Source organism: Pseudochaenichthys georgianus, chromosome 10, assembly GCF_902827115.2.
Source record: "Pseudochaenichthys georgianus chromosome 10, fPseGeo1.2, whole genome shotgun sequence".
Classification (NCBI taxonomy): domain Eukaryota; kingdom Metazoa; phylum Chordata; class Actinopteri; order Perciformes; family Channichthyidae; genus Pseudochaenichthys; species Pseudochaenichthys georgianus.
Window position 1 is genome coordinate 577,379 of NC_047512.1, and position 24,850 is coordinate 602,228.

The 24,850-nt window shown below is 42.1% G+C and overlaps 1 protein-coding gene across 1 annotated transcript; it reads right to left on the reverse strand.

Moving 5' to 3' along the window:
* On the reverse strand, positions 1 to 24,333 carry LOC117453939 (zinc finger protein 583-like). The gene is made up of 2 exons (XM_071204574.1): positions 23,680 to 24,333; positions 1 to 1,521 (listed from the first exon to the last, which is right to left on the reverse strand). Exons 1-2 carry the CDS (start codon positions 24,331 to 24,333, stop codon positions 1,216 to 1,218), a joined length of 960 nt encoding a protein of 319 aa, XP_071060675.1. The 3' UTR covers positions 1 to 1,215.
* Positions 24,334 to 24,850: the final 517 nt, after the last annotated feature.

The window sequence follows — 24,850 nt, forward strand, 5'->3', positions numbered from 1 at the left end:
CTTTCTATATCCCTGATAATCTTCAAAACCCTTTCTGGTTCTTTGAAGGCTCTATCCAGACTATCTTCTGGTTATTTTCTGCATCAATCCCCATTATCTCTTACAACAACAAAAGACAACATCTTGGACATAACCGCAAGACTGTAACCTCTTCACATTCTGTTGACATTGTGAGTCAATTACCAGCCATATCTCACACATTGCTGTTTTTAATCATTAATATGTGGATGACAGTTGAACTGGATGATGTAACATTTATGCCATCTGCTGGAAAGAAGACATATCGCTCTGTTGGCGTCGTTTGGACAACAAAAACAGAGCGAAGCTCTCATACCATAAACAATCTTTGAGTACAGACACCGTCCTGCAGAGAGCACACAGCCCAACAGCATGTTTTCGGTCTAGCGTCACTTTACAAAAACGTTTGCATTAAGACACTAAGACTAGCTGGTCCATTGTAAAGGTCAGTCCACCTTAAATGAGCAGTGGGTGATCAGCAGGTGAAAGGCAGGACACGGGAACTTGGTCCTGAGGAGATGTAACGATTATTAAATAAGAAATAGTCGAGTCAAGGGGGCAAAGAAATTAACATTTTTGATTATTAGCGAATCGGTTGCAGATGGGTGAAAACAGGCTTAGGGAGTAACGTATTACATGTATCGGCATTAGGTCATCAGGACACAAAATAGGAAAATGTATTCCCTTACAGTTACAGAAGCAAAAACACTTATGTTTTGTTAACATTTATGTAAAACAGGGCTCATTAACAGGATAGCAATGATACAAAACATTTAGAAATAAAGAACAATACATTAAATCATCCTATATCTCTATATGAAAACTTGGAGCCCTCAATCCAAATAAAATGGTTCATCAACAGTCAGTGGTTAACATATAAATCAGAATGACAAAAACATTAAACATATTGTCCACTTATGTTGATAAAGATGGATTTCATTTAAGTCTTATATGGATGTTGTACAACAATGTTAATCCAGTCAGAAAGATTTCTCTCACGTGTGAACTGTCATACAACGTATTCATTGTCCTCTCCATCAGCTTCTGATTCCATGTGTTCAGCTGAGCTGCTGATTGGAGGCTGCCTCTCGGTTATCCTCAGTTTAAATTTCATTAAGCTGTGAGGACTGACGACCAACACAATTGTGCCTTTTGAAATGATTACGCCATTTAGATCTTTTGTCACAAACAGACTGATTAGATGTGTGTTTTCTCTCCTGTGTGGACTCTCATGTGTGTCTTTAATTTCATATTCACGGCAAAAGCTTTCTTACAGACTGAGCATTTGAATGGTTTCTCTCCTGTGTGGACTCTCATGTGTGTCTTTAAACTTCCACTCTGTGCAAAAGCTTTCTTACAGACTGAGCAGATGTGTGGTTTCTCTCCTGTGTGGACTGTCATGTGTGTCTTTAAATTCATATTCACGGAAAAAGCTTTCTTACAGACTGAGCATTTGAATGGTTTCTCTCCTGTGTGGACTCTCATGTGTTCCTTTAAATTTTCCTTCCGTGAAAAAGCTTTCTTACAGACTGAGCAACTGAATGGTTTATTTTCAGCACTACGTCGGGGATCACTGAAAGATTCTTGTCTATTTTTCAGTGAGTTTGAGCCTGAGGCAGGTTCTCTGGTCTCCTTCCAATCAGCACTGTCTTCAGTGTCAGGTTCAGAAGAGTCATCAGTGTCTTCAGAAGAGTCTCCAGTGTGGTCCTCAGTCTTTGGTTGTAAACTGCTCTCTGGATCTGAGTTCCTGGCTGGTTCTGGTCCTCGACTGTCATCTCCATCAGCTTCTGTTTCCATGTGTTCAGTTTGTCTTTGATGAGGCTGTGAGGACTGAGGTTTCTCTTTATCATCTTCACTCTTCACAGGGTCAGGAGTGAAAGTGGACTTGGTGATATCAGCCTCCTCCAGCTCCTGAAGCTGCTCTCCCTCCTGACTGATCCTGAGTTCCTCCTGTTCCTGCTTAATATGTGGGGGGGGGCTCTGGGTCCTCCTGGTCCAGACTGGTGCTCCACTCCTGCTGGTCAGGGAGTGGCTCTTCTTTAACCCCCACCAGCTGCTGGACATCTGCAGGAAACACACGGTTATATAAGTCAATATAATTAGATATGTTATTGAATTACAGTTTCCAGAGAAGAGAGGCCCATCTTCTCTTCCGCAATCATTAGGGGTGAGCGGAAGTGAAAAGAGGCCCTCCTCAGGATAATACAGTTAAGTATTGTTAGTTAGGTGGTTCATATCCTGACAGGGTATGAATTACACCTAAAGAGGTCACGAGATAATGACCTTTCGACATCTGGAACATATGTGGGTGTGTTGGCTAATGTAAGGGAAATTGTGTGTGCGTTCATTACAGCTGCTATTTATGATGTGAAAGACTTGTACTTGTTGGAGCATTACCACTATTGACTGCTTGTGTGCAAGGTAAAGTTTCCTCATTATTATTGATTGTTGTACAAAGGAATAATAATTAATCAACTATATCTGTGTTTTATTGATTCCTCTCTGTTTTTAATTCTTTCCTGTTGCGAGTGCTGAATTGCCACAACAACACAGTCAGAAAATAGTCTAATTATGTTGGCTCAATTCACCTCATGTAGCCCAGTCCCTTTCCACTTAGTTAAAAATTAAAAATGTTTTTTTCTTCTGGTTTAGCACTAGCCGCAATGTAAACAATGAATTGTACTTGGGATTGTTCACAGATTCACTACGCCAGGGCTATTCAATTAGTTTGGAATGGGGGCCGGTTGATGAAAATGATCCAAAGCAAGGGGTCGGGAAAAAGATGGCTTGAAATATGAGCAATCATGTTAAGAGCTTCAGATACAGTACAACAGCATAGTGGAGTGCATATATTGTGTTTAATTCAATCAAACAACATAGCCCCAAGGCCTTTATAGATCTAAATGGCAAGTTCAGAACTCAGTAGACCTAATGTGTGAACTCAGTAGACCTAATGTGTGAAGCTAATTTAACAATCAACATAATTTAATTTAATTTAGATGAAATGATCTAATCATTCACGCAGAGATAGAATAAATGACAGGAGTTGTCACTACAGTAGCTATTAGGTGGGTTCGAAACCTATACAGGATGTATAACGCACGACACATTGAGAGCATCATTGCGAAAGGGAATGCAGCAAAAGAATAGTTTTTTTTCCGATCACGTTGTTTTCATAATCGTTGCAAGCCAAAATCGTAATAGATTAAAATACGATCTAATTGCACAGCCCTAATTCAAACCTTTAAGAAAAAAAAATGCAAGTATTATCAGAACATTTTACGGCACCCTCTTATGTCATAGTAATGATGGTGCTGTAAAATGTTCCCTGTCAGTGTTTCATTTATGATGTTTCTTGATTGTTTTGAATGTTGCATTTTACTGCTGTACATGTTTAAAGTTGCGCTTGTATAAATGATTATAGATTTATATATAGATATAGAATTATCTAGTTAACAAAAACGTGTGATTTTTATTCTAGATTCTTCAAAGCAGCCCCCTTTTGCCTTGATGAAAGCTTTGCACACTCTGGGCTTCTATCAGTCAGCTTCACGAGGATGTTAGTGCAATTAATGGCTCACCAATTTTAAATGTTAACACAGAGAGAGAGAGATCAATAAATCATAAACACATATATGGTTGAGATTAATCAATATTTAGTTGCACAACAACAAATAATAATATTGGAGTATATCACCTTGCTTCAACAGCAACCAATCACGGAAATGCCCCAACGAGTAGCAGTTTTACACAGGCATATATAGCTACTGTAATGAACACACACACACACCCCCCCCCCCCCCCCTACTAAGGTATTAGCGAATCCGGTGCTTAAACAAATAGCTCTAAACCCCTGGCTAAAATGTCCCTAAATGAAGTCCGAGTTTGAAATATATCTCAAATAATGTATGCACTGCCATTTCTCCACATAAACATAACAGTCTGCAATGAAACGGTTGTCTCGTCTGTGCTCCACTTCCTACTTGGCGCACCGGTAAGTTTCTCGTGCGAACGAGAAACTAACGAAACGAGAAAGTATATCGTGCGCACAAGATACTTTTTTTTCTCTCTATGAACCTTTAGGGCAGGGCTATTCAACTTCATTAGCAAGTGGGACAAATAGGAAAATCTCTGGGGGTTTGTGGGCCACACAATACTTTGTCAAGGAATGACTACAAATAACTTTTGCTTACAGTAGTGTTAATATATACTAATACGTATATAACAGTAATTTACACACATCTGGTTCTCCATAGTTATATGTGTATTCCCAAGTGAAAGAAATGTGTTTAATCTTAATCTCGATGTAGTGCTATAGTCCTGCCGGAGTGCACCGGAATACACACACAACTAATAATATGGCATGATAATCGGTCAGTTCGATGTGTTTTACCATAAGAAAGTATATCGTGCGCACGAAATAATAAATCGTGGTCTCGTTTTATTTATTTTTCTCTCTATGAACCCTCCAGGGCTCCGTATGTATATCTCTCTCAGAATATATATTCTGTGTGTATGTATGTATACATTACAACCCTACTAACCCAAGTACAGCGCTTTCGACAGGGAACTCCTTGGTCTCTATTTGGCGGTTCGCCACTTCCGTTTCCTGCTGGAAGGCCGGGAGTTTGCGGCGTTCGTAGATCACAAGCCACTGACTTTCTGCATGTCCAAAGTGGCCGAGCCGTGGTCCGCCCGACAGCAACGCCAGCTTTCGTACATCTCCGAGTACACCACGGAAATAACGACACATCGCTGGCAAGGCTAACGTGGTAGCAGACTGCCTCTCCAGAGCGGTCATCAGAGCTGTGCAGCTGGGCCTCAATTACCTCCGCATGGGCGCTGACCAGGCCGCTGACCACGGGGTCCAGACCCTCAAGGTCTTGGTCACGGGATTACGCCTGGAGGAGGTCACGGTCTGTGACTCGGGCGCGAAGCTGTGGTGTGACATCTCCGCGGGCCAGCCTCGACCGCCAGTCACAATTTTTCCCACCCCAGTAGGAAACCGACCGTGAAGTTGGTGTCGCTGAAGTTTGTGTGGCAGGGGCTTAAGAAGGACGTGAAGTCCTGGGTCGACTCATGCGTGGCCGGTCAACGTGCTAAGGTCCACCGCCATACTAGGGCACCTTTTGGACTTTTTGCGGTTCCCGAGGGGAGGTTTGACCATGTCAATGTCGACATCGTAGGTCCGTTTCCCCCCCTCTCATGGTTTCACCTACCTATTTACGATGGTGGACAGGACGTCGGCTTCCGACGTCGCCCGCGCTTTCATCGGCACGTAGGTGGCGCACTTCAGGACTTCGTCTGACCTCTCCTCTGACCGCGGTTCTCAGTTCACCTCGGAGCTGTGGAACGCGGTTGCTGTGGGTTTGGGGGTCAAGCTGCACCGCACCACCGCATATCAGCCCCAGGCTAATGGATTGTGTGAGCAGTTTCACCGATCCATGAAGGCGTCACTGCGTGCCGGCTCGACAGACGGCAACTGGGTGGATAAGCTCCCGTGGGTTATGCTCGGCCTCAGGTGTGCCCCCAAAGAAGACCTGCAGTCCATGTCGGCAGAACTCGTCAATGGCCAGACGCTGCGGGTCCCCGGGGAATTCATCCCCGCCGCCACTGTGCCCTGGTCTGCGGCCGGGCAGCGCTCCTCCCTGCTGGAGACCACCGGGACATTCAAGCCCGTCCCCACGTCGCAGCACAGCAACCCAGCTTTCCGGGTGTCCACCGGATTACGGTCGGCGGATTTCGTTTTTATTCGCCACGACGGTCCGTTCAGGATTATACGACACAGGGTCAAGATGCCTGGTGGTGGACGTTGGTGGCAGGCCTGAGACTGTGTCCGTCGATCGGATTAAGTCTGCTCACGTGCACGTTTCCAGGCCGTGGAGTCAGTGTTAATTTCGTCAACAAAAACTATGACGAAAAATGTTCGTCAACAACCTATTTTACATGACTAAGACAAGACGATGGCGAGCTAAAAATTGTTTCTTGATAATGAAAACTTTGACGAAATGTATATTTAGTTTTCGTTGACGAGACGAGACTAAGGTGTTAATGGTGGACTATCGGACATTCAAAATGCAGCATATTTCCCCCCAATTGTCGGTCTTGTCTGTCAAAATGCATCTTACGTTTCTAACTTGCAATATCATTATTTCTGCTCTCTTCACTCCAGAAGAGCGATCTCCCTGTGTCTCTCTGTGTGCGGGGGGCAGGGCCTAACAGACACGCTGCAGCGGCACACAGAGATCTGCCGGGGACGGAGCGTTCAGAAGTATAGAGACATTCTACAAGGCTCGATGTGGACAAAGCTTGTTTGCCATTAGTGTTTTCTCGTTAGCGCATTGACACGAGTAGAGTAGTCTGTCCAAACAGCCGGCCAAAAGGCGTCATATTCAGTCGGAGAAATGCACAATTTTCGACATCCTTAACTCGTTTTCTCCATTTCAGAATAATATATATGATATGTTTTATAATGATTGATCATGAAAGTGTTCTCAAGGCTGGTGAAGGTGCAGCTAGTTTGAATGACTTTGTATACTGCAGGGTAGCTTGTGGATTTACTCCAGGTGGAACTAAAGTCTGATTTAACACTTGATTATATTTCACATCATTCATCCAGATCTGTAAAGTAACTAAATACATGTAGTGGAGTAAAAGTACACCATGTAGCTCTGAAATGTAGTGGAGTAGAAGTACACAGTAGCAAAACATTTAAATACTCCAGTAAAGTACCTCAACATTTTACTCAAGTACAGTACAATATAATAACATTATATATATTTCATTTATTTCACATTTAAATAAAGCAATTAATTCGCTTAACAATTTGTTAGTTTTTCCCTTTAACAAATAACAAAAAGTAAATACAAGAATACCGTTAAAGTACCGGATCGATAAGCGGTATCGATAAGACCTTAACGATACCCATCCCTAGATATTACACAAGTAAAGTGTTAAGAGAGTGAAATGTTGCTTTACGAATGTCAACACTTGATGCTGTCCCATTGATTCCGATTTCAGAAACCTGTATTGGTTTAGAGAGAGAAAACATTTTGCCTATAAGTTGACTAAAATGCAATTTTTCATCGACCAAAACTAGACTAAAACTATGAAGGATAGAAATGACTAAAATGTGACTAAAACTAATAACCATTTTGGTCTAAAGACTAAATCAAAAACAGCTGCCAAAATTAACACTGGTTGAAGTTGGCTCTGCCCCCACGTCGGGGCCTCCTCCCATGTCCCGCCCCCTGTGGGGATGCCCTCGCCCTCGTTGGCGCCCCTGCCCTCGCCTGTGGCCCCGCCCTCCTCGGCCACTGTGGTCCGTTGACATTATTCACCCATGGACCTATGGGTTGGGGTATTGTTCCGCACGGACATTTGAGTTACCCCCTAAACGCACCAGGAGCGTCTGCGCAGCGTTACGGCCGCGCCGCGTTACGGCCGCGCCGGTCGTAAGGATCGCGGCCACTCTAGTCAATGGGTGCTGTTCCACCACACGCGCCGCGTTACGGCTCAGACGCGTCCCAGAAGCGGCTCGGCGCAGCGCTTCTCTAAAATTAGGATGAATCCTATTTTTGCCGCGGCGCAGCCATAAGGTAAGGTCGGGCAGGCAGCCCCCCCCTCGCAGGAAGTGGAAAGGTGAGCATCCGGGCCAGGCCCATCCCGCGTATATACTAATTTAGCAGACCCCCCTCCTTCATCACAACACCTCCACTACGATACGCACAATGGACGACGAGGTGTTCATAATGGAAGTGGAGAAACACACAATTTTATACGATGTAACCAATGCTTTTTACAAGGACAACATCAGAAAGGACAAGGCCTGGTTTTTAGTCGCTGCAGTTTGTGGAGTGGAAGGTAACAACTACATATTAATGTTTTAAAGTTAATTAATACTTGTAGGTACAGTACAGGGCCATTCAGTAGTTTAACATCTTGTGAAAGTCGTTAAACTGTTCAGTAAACTTGCATTTCACAATAAAGTAAGATCTTATTTCCTATATCAAGATTATAATATTATTATTATTTTGTATTTATATTTTTATAAATATTGGTTTTTTAACTATACTTTATCTTCTGAATTTCGCCCAGGGATCAATACAGTTGTGTTTAACTCTTTATAATGATATTATATTTTTGTATTCCAATTAGTTTTTATTCATGTGTTATAACAACTACCCAAAATACTCTCAATAATGTTTAAATACAGTATGCTGTGGTGGAAAATCTTGCATTTATAGTCAGATAAATTGTGAGGACAGACAAGAATAATTTGGCAGTCATTTGTCAGACAAAACCATTTATTATAAATTGTATTACATACACAGTAGCGCATCCTAGGCGATACCTGAATGCTAGGCTGACCAATGAGTCCCTGGAAGCCAAGTATCTGAAGGGTAAAAAAAAGCAAAGAAAAATATGTGAAATCATGTTATTAATCTGAATCTATTCTTTGTTTCAGTCGACATTTGCAAGGCACGATGGAAGTCACTCCGGGATGCTTTTGTTAAAAACAGGAAGAAATCTCTCCCAAGTGGATCTGCAGGCGGCACGCAAAAGGGCTGGAAGTATACAGACATAATGTCCTTCCTTTTGCCCTATGTATTATGTATTTTAATTTATATAATTTTGTAATTTGTGATGATGTATTGCAAAGGGTATGAAAGATTTTATTTTAAATTACATAAATATGTTCCTATTGCATAAATTAATCCCCAGAAAAAAGGTTTTAATTGTTTTCATGTTGTTTCTTTTCATATAGTTCAAAAAGCAGCTTGAGCAATCCTTCCCCTGTAGAAGACATGGAGAGAGCATCTACACCCCTGTCATTGGAAACAGAGGAACATGCCAGGACAGCATGTGGATCTCCAGCCCCACCACCTACAGCCCCACCACCTCTGGTACCCACAACCTCTGCAGAGAGGCAAAGGCCCTCTAGGTCCCGTAGCCCCAGGGATCCCATTTCCACACCAGCAGCGGCCCAGCGTTCCACACGGGACACAAGGAGGAGGCCACAGAGCACAGACCTTGGAGAGCAGCTGATATCTCTACTGCAGGAACCTCCAACTGCACCACACATGCCAGACTCAGAATTAGAGGAGTCATACTACTTTGCTCTCAGTCTTGTGCCCATGTTGCAAAGACTGGACAAAGACAGAAAACATCAGGCAAAAGTCTGTATTTTAAACACCTTCCACAACTTGGAAAGAGACACCCAACACCAGCAACATTGGCAGCCCATTGACCATCCCCCCGCCACTCAACATTCCATTCACACCGCCAGGCCAGTAGCCTTTCGGCCAAGTGTACCCCAACCCCCACGCGCCCAATCAACACCTACAGGGCCATCAGACATGCTGTCCTCCAGCAGTAGCTCAGCTTGGCAGGAGTCTTTTTACGAACAATAGTTGAGCAATTGAGTTCATTTTTTTTTTTACTGTAAATAGTTACTTTTTTTGTGTTGATTGTTTATATTTGATGTTTCTGTTTAAAATGTTGTTTGGGGTGAAATTGTTAAAAAATAAAACGTTTATTAAATTTGTGGTCAGTGATGTATTGTCTGTGAAATGGGCATTTGACCTAAGTGCAACAGCCAGTCTCTGCTTGGGTTCAATGGCAGCTCTGAAATGTGTGGATTGTCTGGTCAGTTCAGGGCCCAGGAGGGACAGCAGTTCATCCATCTGCTCTGCACTCATCCGAAAATATTGGTGATGTCGTTGGCTGTCCAGCCTCAGCTCAGCCACGAGGTGATGAAAATCACCTTGTTGTCTCCTTTGCTGGTTGAGGGGGTGCACCCAAAACCGGCTCCCCCTCCTCCCCCCGGTCTTTCAAGTAGGAGAATACATGCCAGCGTTCTCCTCCGGTTTACAGGCAATGTAAATTATATATATATATATATATATAGAATAATTATGATGAATGCATATTTTTTTACCACTAAAATACAGCAACACATCTTTGATTCATGTCGTTTATAACTGGAATATTACAATTATTATTAACTGCGTCTGTAGTCTACAACACAACAACATAGGAAATAACAACAATAAACCCGATTTAAACAGACACAAACATAAACCATTTAACTACGTAGCCTACTTACTTGTAGAAGTACAAATGTCCAGGACATATTCCAAAATCAACAACAACTGCGAGGCTAACATCAAAGACATTTATACCAGATACAAAGGGAAGTAGGAACAGGAAGCACTTGGGGGAGTAGTAGAAGAGAACAGAGCATTAACAGCAGGATAACATTGGGTCACTCTGGGTTAAACTCATCACTGCATCTGATTGTAAAACATCCAAATGGCAATTGTGATGGTTGCCAACAACCAGAGACAATACATCATGTATTTGTTAGCTGCCCGGAATATACAAGACAAAGACTCATTCTGAAAACTGCACTGGAACAACTCAACATCAAGGACATGGATTTCAAGTCAATATATGTAAAGTAAATCAAGAAATTAAGCAAACAAGCTGATCTTCAAATTCCTCAAAAGCACTAGTTTGAGGATAAGGATTTAATATGAACATTTAATAACTCAACAGTAGGTGGCGATATATGCTCCAAGTGGAAGCGATTCGCCATTAAAGAGAAGAAGAAGAAGAACTGCAGGCTGCACACACGACGCTCCGCTTCCGCAACGTTTTGAAACGCGCCTGGTGTGTTAGGTTGCGGGAGGAGGTCGCAGCGCGGCGCAGCCGCAACGTAACGTGGCGCAGACGCTCCTGGTGCGTTTAGGGGGTTAGCCGGACTTCCCGTTTACCCCAGTCTTGCTTCCCGGGCTTGAAGTGTTTACATGTGTGTTAATGCTAAATAAAAGTCTAGCTTGTACCTTTGATGAGCCTCCGACTCCCGTCTTATATTAATATTGAAATCAGTACATTACATGGCATATTATTCAATGTTTTCATATTATTCAATGTAGGCCTATGTATTTTTCTAAATATATTTATTTTGGTAGGTTTGCTCTTCCGTGATAAACCATTATTATTATAATTAAGTACATTTGTCTCATAATACTTACATACTTGTACTTAAAGATATGAATGCAGTACTTTAACTTATTATTAGTATTTTCACAGTGTGGTGTTTGTACTTTTTCTACTACCTGCAGCAAGTGCTGATAAAGAGTCTAAAGTGTTATTAATGTGATAATAAAGTGTTACTGAAGAGTTTAAAGTGTTAATGAAGAGTAAAGGGAACATACCTGCTCTGTGTATCCGAAGCTGAGGCTGTAAAACAGCGTCCAGTAGTTTCTGGAGTCTCTTGTTCTCCTCTTTGGAAAGAAACAGCTCCTCCTCGAGCTCTGCTATTGTTTGTTCAAACAGAGCAAATATCTCTTCAGCAGCAGCAGTTACTCGCTGCTTCTTCAACGACAGCAGCATTTGGACTTTACTCATGTTTCCTAGATCACCTTTCCCTGCAGACTCCGTTAAACACACCGTTTCTCTCTCCGTCAAACTCTCAATCTGACTAGTGTTGCTCACGTGTTTCCAGCTAGCATGCTAAGCTAGCTCCTATAGTCCGAGGTAAACGCTCCAGAAAAAAGAGCACAGAGTCCGTTCAGAGGTTTATCCAGACACACAGATGATGGATCAGTAGAGCTGGAGCTCACACACACTTTCTCAGGAACACAAGAGAGAACCGAAGCGACGAGACGCTACATGCAGGGCTCGATTTATGTGTGAGTTGGGCCCTTTCTCATTTCTCTGACTCCCCTCCTGGACTCCTATCCTCGAGACTTAGTCCCGCCCACAGGAGATGCGAGCGGAGGAGCCGAGGAGGGGGAGAGAGGAGGGGAAGCAGCAGGCGGTTAGAGAAATGAGAACTCCTCTCCTCTGAGCGGTCATTTTAAAGAGACGTCCATTAATGATGACAGGAGGCACAGCAGCCCTCTGTCTGATGGACAGATGTGTTCATGAGGACTTATATATTTACTTTGATTCATTCACAGTGCGGTATAATGAGACAATAACAGGCTACAGATGCGGACACACACATATGTAGGCCTATATATTTATATAAATATATACAATTTCAGAATCAAACAGAGCATTCATAATAACGTAACACTATCAGAGACTGGATATATCCCCCCCTCTCTGGTCGCTGCAATGAGGAAAATAAATTACGGGCCAAAAGTTTTATTTACAAGTATTACAAGTTAAGCAGAGGACATCAAACCAACTGAGACCTGTCTGTCCACTGCATCTACACACACACTGTACCACACACACCTACACGTAATCAGGCTACAGCTGTTGCGTATTTTATTATGTGAAGCACTGAATGGTTTTAGAAAAATATCGACTCTTTGTTTGAAGATATCTACTAAAACAAATAAAGAGAGTAGGCCTGTTATAGAGTGATATATATTAAACACACTGCTCTGCTTTCTGCAAGGACCTCACAGCTGTTCTCTCTGTAAACATCGCCGCGATGAAAGCAGTTTCTAAAATAATATCCAGGGGATGCATGCAGAGCTGTCATTGGCTGAGATAAGTCCGGCCGTGCGTCACGACTCTTTGAAACATCTCTGATCCCGGAAATGCATCCGCAAAGGAGCCGTGGAGGAGCCATCAGTGTATCCTCGGTTATAGCTCCTCCAGAGAGGCTCCTCGATGCTCGATGCTCGGTCCTCGACGTGCATTTAGAGAAATGAGATGTCCTTCAACATGGCGCGCTAAAATTCATTTCCGGGTCACTACCGGAGGACAGAGGAGTCGAGGAGTCGAGGAGTCGAGGAGGGGGATTTGATGAAATGAGAAAGGGCCCAGGTGTCAGTACCACATGTGCTCGGGGTCCGTTACGCTTACCAATGACGTCACGCATTGGCTGTACGGCAACCCAAGAGGCAATAATAATAATTCTAAATAAAACAGGAAGTTCACCTAAATTACATTTAAGACACTGCAACGAAAGTAACAAAAACAATGTAATATCCTTTTCCGTTTCACAGAACACAAATGGGGTTATTTACATAATTATGTTTACACTGGTGGTGACATTTACGGGACACAATTCACTGGGTTATATAGTGTGTGTTGAACCACGGACGAGTTAGTGAGTGCACCTGTGTTATGTTGTCATTCTAGATTGTGTAGCGCAGGGATCACCAACTACATTTGTCCAAGGGCCGAAATGTAACCAATAGACACTATCGCGGGCCAGCGATTTTTATATAGCCCAGAATTTTATAAATAGTATTCAGATTACATTTGGAATACTTTCTTTTTCCATAACAGATGGGTATGTTTTGGTGAACAGGAGACACTTCTTTTACTGTTTTCATGGCTTATCAAGAACTCAAACACAACATCTTGGTGTCATTCTGGACAGCTCTCTCATCTGCACCCCACATAAAAAACATCACCCTGACTGCATTCTTTGTACTGCCTTAAAACCTTTCCTTGGAATATGTTATGAATTGTAAGGTGTCCTTGGGTGCTTTGAAAGGCGCCCCTAAATAGAATGAATTATCATTATTATTTATTATCTGAAACGATGTAATAACTTTTAAAACTTTTTCCAGTCACTTGCCCCATGCATTCAGCAGCAGCAGGCCATTCACTTTGATTTGATCCCGTTATGAAATGTCATAATTTCGACAATAAAGAAATGCTACATAAACGTTATCTTGCACATGTTATCTAACCATCTCCGTTTCTAACTTTCAATATATTTTAAAAGAGATCTCTCTCTCTCATCTGTGTGCGGGGGCGGGGCCTCACAGACACGCTGCATCTCTCTCTCCCTCACAGACAAGCTGCAGCGCTGTGCAGTGTGCACACAGTTCTGCCGGTAATGAATATTACATTTTGTAAGTAAACTTTTCCACCAATAATTCCAATAAGTATTTCAAAATGTATTCACTTCAGGTTTACGAAAGTAACTGTAATCAGATTACTCGTTTTTCAAATGTAACGCCAGCTGAAGCTACAGTTAGCCAACTTGATTTTTGTATTCTGATTACGTAACGCCGTTATGTATTCCGTTACAACCCAACCCTGCTTCTAGGCTACTGTCCCGCAGCTCCAGCCTCTCTGTTGGACTCTGTAGCAGCGGGGCTCCTGCTGTGGTGCGGAGCGCATTCACCAGACTCTTCACAACGAAGGATCACTTCTTCTTCAGGGGAGGGAAGGTTTCGCAGTATGCAGTCTTCTGTCCCGCAGCTGCTGCCTCTCTGTTGGACTCCGGTACTGCTGTTGGACTCCGGTACCTTACTCACGAGACGTTGTAAACAAAGAAATGGGTGGGGGGCGAACGCAGTAACCTCTCCGCCAACGCCACAGTCACCCCCGTCGTGCGGGCCGGATGAGAATGTCTGGCGGGCCGGATGTGGCCCGCGGGCCGCCAGTTGGTGGTCACTGGTGTAGCGTGTATACAAGATCATCCTGTTGACTCCCATTCATCGGCTCTACAACACTGTCGATTGTTCTTTTTTAACATTCAAACATAAAAAATAACAATCGACATTAATCTGAATGAGGGAGGTGATTTATTATCATTACAACGTAATTTCCCGATCATTTGAATATATGTAATACATTCTTACAATAAGCGAGAAATTGATTTAACTCCTGTTTGACAATAACTGTAAATGTATTTCCTTTTATCTAAAATTAGAAATCAAATTTGATCATACACCAATAGGGCGGGTCATACTCAGGTGCTATATGAATCTGAAGTTCGTGGCGGGCCATTTAAATCACCATTTGAATCAATCAATCAATGTTTATTTATATAGCCCAATATCACAAATGTTACATTTGTCTCAATGGTCTTCACAGTGTGTACAGAATATCAGTATGACAATACGACACCCTCTGTCCTTAGACCCTCACATCGTACAAGGAAAAACTTCCGGAGAAAACCCACAGTTTAAAGGGAACATGGGAGAAACCTCAGGGAGAGCAACAGAGGAGGGATCCCTCTCCCAGGACGGACAGACGTGCAATAGATGCCGTGTGTAAATTGAAAAGATAATACATTTGCAACATAGGTAGTCCAAATGTTTGGAAATGCATGTGTGTATAATAGGAAGATGAATCCACGAGGATATCCATCCAGGACCGATGATCCAGGACCACAGCCACGACTCAAGATCCAGGACACAGGACCGCAGGATCATCCATGACTCCGGATCCCGGCGTATATAGACACCAAAAAGAAGGCCATGTGGGGAAGCTGGGTTAATCGGAACATGAGAGTACACAGGTATAGACAGAGAGAAGAAGAAGTAAGGTGTCCCCCGACAAACTAAGCCTATATCAGCAAAACTAGGGGCTGAATCTAATCAGCCCTAACTATAAGCTTTATCAAAAAGGAAGGTCTTAAGCGCACTCTTAAAAACGGATAGGGTGTCTGCCGCCCGAACACAAACTGGAAGCTGATTCCACAAATGTGGAGCTTGATAAGAAAAGGCTCTGGCTCCCATTGTACTTTTAGAGACTCTAGGAACAACCAACAACCCTGCATTCTTGGAACGCAATGCCCTAGTAGGACAGTAGGGTATAATGAGTTAATTAAGGTAAGATGGCGCCTGCCCATTAAGGGCTTTGTAGGCGAGAAGAAGAATTTTAAATTCTATCCTGTGTTCTATAGGGAGCCAGTGTAAGTAAGGCAGCCAGAACAGGAGTAATGTGGTCCCTTTTCCTAACTCTGGTTAGTACACGAGCTGCAGCATTTTGAATCAGCTGAAGCGACTTGACTGACTTCTTGGTACTCCCTGATAGAGTTACAATAATCCAGCCGAGAAGTAACAAATGCATGGACTAGTTTCTCTGCATCGTTTTGAGGCAAGATATGCCTGATTTTTGCAATGTTACGTAGATGGAAGTAGGCGGTCCTTGAAATTGATTTTATGTGGGCGTTAAAGGATAAATCCTGATCAAATATAACACCAAGATTCCTTACAGTCTCACTGGAGGCCAAATTAATGCCATCCATAGTTAGTATATCTTTAGATAATTTGTTTCGTAGATTCTTCGGGCCAAGTACAATAACTTCAGTTTTGGTCGTGTTTAACATCAAAAAGTTTAAGGTCATCCACGTTTTTAAGTCCTTGAGGCAGTCTTGAATTTTATTTAGATAATTAATTTCATCAGGCTTGATTGATAAATATAGTTGAGTATCATCCGCATAACAATGAAAGTTTACAGAATGATTCCTTATAATATTGCCTAACGGAAGCATATATAATGTGAACAAAATAGGTCCGAGCACTGAGCCCTGTGGCACTCCATGGCTAACTTTGGTTTGCGTGGAAGATTCATCGTTAACACATACAAACTGAGAGCGTTCAGATAGATAGGACCTAAACCAGCCTAAAGCAGTTCCCTGTATGCCAACTAAGTGCTCTAGTCTTTGCAATAGGATATCATGGTCGATAGTATCAAATGCAGCACTGAGATCGAGCAAAACAAGAATAGAGACAAGTCCCTAGTCTGAGGCTATTAGAATATCATTTGTGACTTTAACCAGAGCTGTCTCTGTGCTATGATGTGTTCTAAAGCCAGACTGAAAATCTTCAAATAAATCATTGTTTTTTAAGTAATCACACCACTGTTTTGCGACCGCTTTCTCAATAATTTTTGAGAGGAACGGAAGATTAGAAATAGGTCTATAGTTGGCTAAAACCTCTGGATCGAGGTTGTGCTTTTTAAGAAGCGGTTTTATCACTGCTACTTTGAATGATTGTGGAACATAGCCTGATAATAAAGACATATTCATAATATTTAATAAAGAAGTGCTAATTAATGGAAAAACTTCCTTCAACAGCTTAGTTGGAATTGGGTCTAACATGCACGTTGATGGTTTAGAAGAGAGAATCATTGAATTTAATTGTTCAAGGTTTATGGCTGAAAAGCATTCTAGTTTACTATCTAGTGTAATATTAGAACTTACGGGCGGGCAATAGGGCGGGTCATACTCAGGTGCTATATGAATCTGAAGTTTGTGGTGGGCCATTTGAATCACCATTTGAATGCATAAATAACAGGATAGAAATGCAATTTTTGGTCATTAGTGGTCAATAAAGGTTTTGATTTGCAATATTTATACAACATATCGATATGTCTATGTAGTTACATCAATGTTTTGTTTTGTTTTTTAAAGTAACATTTGCTATTATTTGAGGATTAAGATAAAAAAAGAAGTACTTTATTGATACCAATTGGGGAAATGTTTACGCTGCAGCAGCAAAAGACAAGGCATTGTACATTAGACAGTTAAAAGACTAGAATTAAACAATCGAAAATGTAAACATCTTAAATAGAAATAAAATAGCATTACACAAAGTAGAAAATAGACAGTGTAAACAGCTATCTTACCTGTTAACATATACATGTTGGGCTAACGTTGCCTTGGTTAAAGAGCCTGTTGTTTATTGCTTTGAATTCTTTAAAAAAAATGTTATCTTCTTAAACCTGTATGGTAGTCAGGAGCATCACTTCATAATGTTTATTGATATATTTAGAGGGACGGGAGGAAGGTTTCAAAATTCTGATTAGATACATTTCTACCATTACTTTAATTCGTGGTGGTTTCAGTAATCCATCATCTAAAAGACTAATGTAATCTTTATGACATTCAGAAAGGACAGGAGACCCACAGGTGCCTATCAATGATTGTCAACTGACAGCACAATGAGTCAAAGGACTAGCAGCAGCAGCATGATGATGATGATGTTACATGTGTTGTTTTAGGAACATCCATTGTAAATAAATGGAATTCAATGAACATTGAATAGCATGCATGCAGTTTGTCTGTGCCTTTTCCTCTGTGTTGTCCTGGCATATAGTCTCCCTCATGGTTTGCTGTGCTGCCGGGGGATGCTCCAAGCGCTCCGAGAAAGGACTACAAATGTAAGGTTTCCCCACTGACACAGAGCGGAAGAAAGAATGGCTGGCTCAAGTCAGCAGGAGCAATTCACCATTGTCAGAAACTTTCTTACGGCATCAACAACTATTTTGGTTCTTTCTGACTTTCTTTCTGCCTCAGCAGCACAGTTGATCCCCATAGACAGACATGACAATATTCCTCATGACTCCTACCTACTTTACACTCCCTATTTTCTCGACTCTACCTGTAGTGACTATTTAACCTAATCTATACTCAAGCCACTGAGGAATGGGAACGGGAGACCTTTGTTCTGACGCGTGTTCCAGACGATAAAACAATGTCCATACGAGTCGTGTATCTTTCAATCTAGTATCGATCCATTTATTTTGTGTTCAATATGCATGCCAGTCAGGATTTAGGTTTGTAGGAGATCCGGGGCATTGCCCAGGAGTTGTTGGGGGGGGGGGGGGGGGGTACAGGGGTAAAGTGCTATTTTTTAGAGGGTGGACCGAACATCCTTTAGGGGGGTCGTCGCCTCCTCTAATATTTTTTTTTTAAATATTGAAGTTAAAAGCATCAATCTGGTGCACATTGAGAGCAACATTAACCCTACCTTAATAATACCTTAAAAGGGACATATCATGCTATATTTGAACAATATATTGTAGGGCCATACCTATATAAAGTATATAAATAGTTTTTTTTTCAAAATACCAAACAGATCCTGCATTTTAGCCATGCCTCATTTCGCTCTATTTGCTCTTTCCAGCCCTGTTTTTGCAGGGGGCTGATTCTGTGAGCTGCACCACGCCCCCCTGCAGGAGAGGGGAGCGCGCTTTGAGATCAGCTGCTGGGCTGCAGCGGGGAGAAGAGGGGGAGAAAAAGAGATCTCCATCCTCCGTGTTTTATTCTTATATGATTATATAGAGTCATTATTCATTTGTTTTAAAGCTCAATAAATAACAAAGAAGACCTTTGACCGGCACTTTTCTAACTTTGTCCGGAAGATTTAAACTTTAACGGACATGTTGACCGGCGAAAAAAAATCTAACTGAAACTCTGCCGCACGGTCCCCTCGTTCCTTGGAAGAGGCGGAGAGGTGGGTGTTTGTCATCTGCTGGTGGACTACCAGAGAGAATTACAGCGAGGGAGGGATTGCATTGAATTACAGCAGCGGGAGCAAACGCTTGCCTCGAGGAGGGAGAAAAAGAGCCACAGCATGGAAACCATGCGCGGGAAGTCTTCTTCGCTGCTTTTGTGAAAGACTACAGCGCCACTTACAGGCCTGGCATATGTACTACAGCGTCTCCTGCGCTTTCGAGCGGCAATGGCCGGCCGTGGCCCAACCCCACATTCCCCTGATAGGTGGAGAATTGACCACTAAGCGGAGCACCACTTCTGTGACGTAGAAAATAATTCAAATCTGGATCAGTCTGTATCAGATCCGTTGCAGCCCCGTTTTTAGAGATTTGGGTATGGAGGAAAAGAGAGAGGGTTGTGTTTTCTGACACTTGGTGAGTTCCCTGGAACACCGGGGACACATATTCATGTATAAAAGACGTACAAAAGTGCATTTTGCATGATAGGTCCCCTTTAAAGCGGACAAAAGGCACTGGAGAACACTTATTCATTAACACCCTTTAATGAAGCAAACTAATGCCTTAACTCACTCAAATACAGTCGTTTACTTATTTCGGTGAAACGAATGTGCGTAGAGTTTTAAAGGATGCGGATAGTCTCACCTTGATTCTGGCACATTGCTTATTGTTTTATAGATCTATTCTCATCCACCATCTTTGTTTGTGACGTAAAGAGTGTAAGAGTCATGTTTCTGACTGTTGCCTGTCAGTTCCGTTGCCTGTCAGTTCCGTTGCTATGGTTCCGTTGTTATGTGTACTGAAACGAGAGCCGGTATAATTCCACGCGCGAAAACAAAATAAAAATTGGAATACGTTATTTTAGTGTCTTGAAAGTAGACTGAGGTATGAAGGGTTAACGTTACATCTTAGAATAATTTGTAGTCATGTTCTGTATACATACTAACATATAAGGGTATTGACTTAGTGTGGTTTATCTTTTTGTCGCTGCTTTTAATTTAAACTGAGCTGTTGTGTTCATCAGTAAAGTGGAACTTCTGTGTGAACTATTCATATCTTAAACTGCACTGTAACTTTTTATTCATGTACTTTTTATTCATGTATTTTTTCTTTTAATGTTTCTTTTATTATCTTTTACTGTTTTTAAATGCCTTTGTCTGAATGTCTTTCATTTTTGTAAAGCACCTTGAATTGCTTTGTGTTGAAAGGTGCTATATAAATAAACTTGCCTTGCCTTGGTTACTCCATGTTTACTAGCTATAAGATTAACGTTACAGTACATCACTCTTTTTCACTTCTTACTCAGTCAGCCAGAGTGCAGATATCACCATTAGATTCACAAACCTGAAACATCATCCATTTCTTCACTGCTGGTGATTACATTGTTGTCAGCTGCTGCTGCTGCTGCTGCTGCTGCTGCTGCAGCTTGTGGCGCCTGCTTCGATGAAAATAACTTTCTAATATCCATAACTTTATAGGCTATTAGCTTAAAACTCGTCAGGCACTAGGAAGGATCACTTTTTCTTCAGGGCAGGGAAGGCTACGCAGTACGCAGGCTAATGTCCCGCAGCGGCTGCCTCTCTGGTGGACTCCGGTACTGGACATTACTCCCGAGACATTTAAAAAAAAAAAAATCTTCTTTTTTTTTTTTTTATTTAAGTGAAACATCCGGGGCTTTTCAGAAAACATCTGGGGCTTGAGCCCAAGTAGCCACCCCCTAGCTCCGCCACTGCCAGTCACACTGAATACAAACAGGTTTAACTCAGCTCATCTCGACAGGGCTTCTCCAGACACGGTCAAAACACTGTTTGCTTCCCTCCCACACACCTGAATCTGATGACCAGGGACCAGTAGTTAAAATCTTTTAATCTCAATCAGATCCGACCAGATTTTGAAATCCAAGTTTTTGTGATCCAGGATCAGACAACTCGGACAGATTTTGTCCCAGTATTTCAAAGCAATTCAGGATAGGATCACCCTGATCCAGATTCAAACTTTTCAAGATTACTAGATCATGAATATCAGTGCTTTAATACCGATCTCCATCTAGTGGATATGAAAAATAATACAAGGAAGACAAGAGACCACGTTGCAGAGACATCTATAGAGTCTAATTATATTTTTAAATACAAAAAGGACATAAAATCATAATGGAATTGTAATTAAAAAAAATGGCTTGGGTTCAAACATCCTCAATGGGTAACCGATGTGATCCAGGAATACTTCGTCCAGCACTTCGTCCAGCACCGAAGTCCATAGGGACATGGCTTGGGAAACGGAAGGTCACCGGTACGAGTCCCCGAAAGACCAAGTGCAACCGATGTGTCCCTGAGCAAGGCACCTTTGACGACACTGATACCCGGGCAGTACATATGGCAGCCCACTGCTCCCAACACTAGGATAGGTGAAATGCAGAATGTACATTTCCCCTCTGTGGGACGATTCATGGTATATTCTTCTACATGTACACACTTCAATTGCTGTATTATTTACTCGAGGAACTTATACTATACCTAATTGTTTATTATATAATTGTTTTCTGCTACTTAACACCTCAACATTATATCTCAGAGGAAAATATGGAACTTTTTATGGCACAATTTTATTTTACAGCTTATTTTACAGATTCAGATTTTTATACAAAATAAAATCAACTCGTGAATTATTTCGTATTTTAACAAAAAATAAACTACCAAGCATCACATGTGGGGTGTACGCAGGTGTAGTTAGTAGTTGCGTTGAGTTGAGCGGTTGTGTTTTAGTGAGCTGGTATTTTTCGGTAGTTTTACATTGTATTTCACCATTTGTAATCATGGTGCAGTATTGTGTTTGTGCAGGTTGCACAAATACCAGCCTGTCAGGACATCGAGTCCGCAGTTTCCCTAACAGGAAAAGAAAGCTAGCTAACTTTCAGTCCTGGGTTCGTTTTTTGTGCAGACAAAGAGACTGAACTTCAATGCTGCGTCTGTGACGAAAAACGCGGTCTTTTGTGGCGCTCATTTTCGACCGGAGGATTATGAGTCAAGTGATGTGAGGGAGTGCAGTATGGGATGAAGCCAGGGCCGTGTGAGGCTGATATCTAGTGCGGTTCCGTCAATACACACAGCTCCGGCAGCAGCAGCAGCAGCCGCCGGTAGTGTATCAACAGTACATCATCAGTATCAACAGTTCTGCCAGTAACGTTACTATATTATCAATGCTACTTTAGTTATAGCCTGATATATGATAGCTAACTTTACAATGTTGTGATGTGACGTTAACTAACATTCTGTAGCTAACGCCGGACACTCACCAAGATAGCTGCCCCTTCCCTGCTCTCTCTCCCCCCCCCGGTACAGCTCCGAAGGTAGTGTGGAGTTGCATTAGGTAACGCGAGATACGGCTGATACTTGAGCATTAGTTTCTGTTATGGATCAGTATCAACAGTCCTGCCAGTAACGTTACTATAGTATCAATGCTACTTTAGTTATAGCCTGGTATATGATAGCTAACTTCACAATGTTGTGATGTGACGTTAGCTAACATTCTGTAGCTAACGCCGGTCACTCACCAAGATAGCTGGCCAGTTCTCCACTGGTTCTCCTCACACCACAGCTCAATTTCTCTCCGATGGCCGTTATTTCTTCTAATCCTTGGATGCTCCTGGTCTCTTGGACATCTAGCAGGCTCATAATTATAAGGTTGTGGTCCGTCATATGCATTCGAATATTCTTGTTCAACTTCTTCTGTGTCGAAACTAGCATTGGGATCCATGTTTATTAATACCTTACACCGGCCGCTCTCCCCCTTGTTTACCCTGTGTTACGTCACACGCGGGAGGTCACGTGCCGAGGATTTTTTATGCGGAAGTGAACATTTCTTACAAAAACGACGCCAGATGTCACTGTAGTGTATATTTCTGTATATTTTTTTGAAAATCTAGTGTATTCATCATTTTCCTACACATTTATTCACAGGTGTCTTTAACCTGGAAGTTGCTCTTTAAAGAATGTAAAGACAGACAGGTTAGCGAATGTGATAGATAACATAATTACGTCATGCTCAAGCCCATGCCCTCAAATCTAAGTCAAACCAGTGTAATTTATTTTGTGACAAACGAGGCAATTAATGGCAATGATAACTGTCTACTATGGCTATCTTTTTAGCTAACTTACCAATGTGGCTAACATCTGCAATGTACATTTGGTCAATCATTATGTATATTACTGTACTATTACATGTTAATAAAATATAAAATTAACTATCAAAGAAATCACATAAACTCAAGTATAAAGAAGAGACCATGTTGTAAGAAAACACAGCTCAGCACAGATCAAATAACATTTTATTGATCATGAAAATAATAAAAGAAAATATCGAAAAAGAATCGGAATCGCAAATTCTTCACTTAGTATTGGTATCGAAACCAAAATGTTGGTATCGTGACAACACAAATCCAGTCAGACAGATTTATCTCACGTGTGAACTGTCATAAGACTTATTCATTGTCCTCTCCATCAGCTTCTGTTTCCATGTGTTCAGCTGAGCTGCTGGTTGAGGCTCTGGCTCTCCATTATCCTCAGTTTGAATTTCATTAAGCTGTGAGGACTGACGACCAACACACTTGTCCCTTTGGAAATGACCACGCCATTTAAATCTTTAGTCACAAACATTGCAGCTGTATATTTCCTCTCCTGTGTGGACTCTCATGTGTGTCTTTAAACTTACACTCAGTGAAAAAGCTTTCTTACAGACTGAGCAGCTGTGTGGTTTCTCTCCTGTGTGGACTCTCATGTGTTTCTTTAAATTTCCACTCAGTGAAAAAGCTTTCTTACAGACTGAGCAGCTGTGTGCTTTCTCTCCTGTGTGGACTTTCATGTGTTTCTTTAAATGTCCACTCCGTATAAAAGCTTTCTTACAGACTGAGCAGCTGTGTGGTTTCTCTCCTGTGTGGACTGTCATGTGTTCCTTTAAACTTCCACTGTGTGAAAAAGCTTTCTTGAAAACTGAGCAGATGTGTGGTTTCTCTCCTGTGTGGACTGTCATGAGTTCCTTTAAACTTCCACGGAGTGAAAAAGCCTTCTTACAGACTGAGCATTTGAATGCTTTCTGTCCTGTGTGGACTGTCATGTGTCGATTTCGATCTCTTCCATCTGTAAAAGCTTTCTTACAGACTGAGCAGCTGAATGGTTTCTCTCCTGTGTGGACTGTCATGTGTTTCTCTAAATGTCCACTCCGTGAAAAAGCGTTCTCACAAACTGAGCATTTGAATGGTTTCTCTGCTGTGTGGAATATCATGTGTGTCTTTAAATGTCCACTCTGTGAAAAAGCTTTCTCACAAACTGAGCATTTGAATGGTTTCTCTCCTGTGTGGATTCTCATGTGTTGATTTATATCTCTTCCATGTCTAAAAGCTTTCTCACAGACTGAGCAGCTGAATGGTTTCTTTTCAGCACTACATCGTGGATCACTGACAGATTCTTGTCTATTTTTCAGTGAGTTTGAGCCTGAGGCAGGTTCTCTGGTCTCCTTCCAATCAGCACTGTCTTCAGTGTCAGGTTCAGAAGAGTCATCAGTGTCTTCAGAAGAGTCTACAGTGTGGTCCTCAGTCTTTGATTGTAAACTGCTCTCTGGATCTGAGTTCCTGGCTGGTTCTGGTCCCCGACAGTCATCTCCATCAGCTTCTGTTTCCATGTGTTCAGTTTGTCTTTGATGAGGCTGTGAGGACTGAGGTTTCTCTTTATCATCTTCACTCTTCACAGGGTGAGGAGTGAAAGTGGACTTGGTGATATCAGCCTCCTCCAGCTCCTGAAGCTGCTCTCCCTCCTGGCTAATCCCGAGTTCCTCCTGTTCCTGCTTAATGTGTGGGGGGGGGCTCTGTGTCCTCCTGGTCCAGACT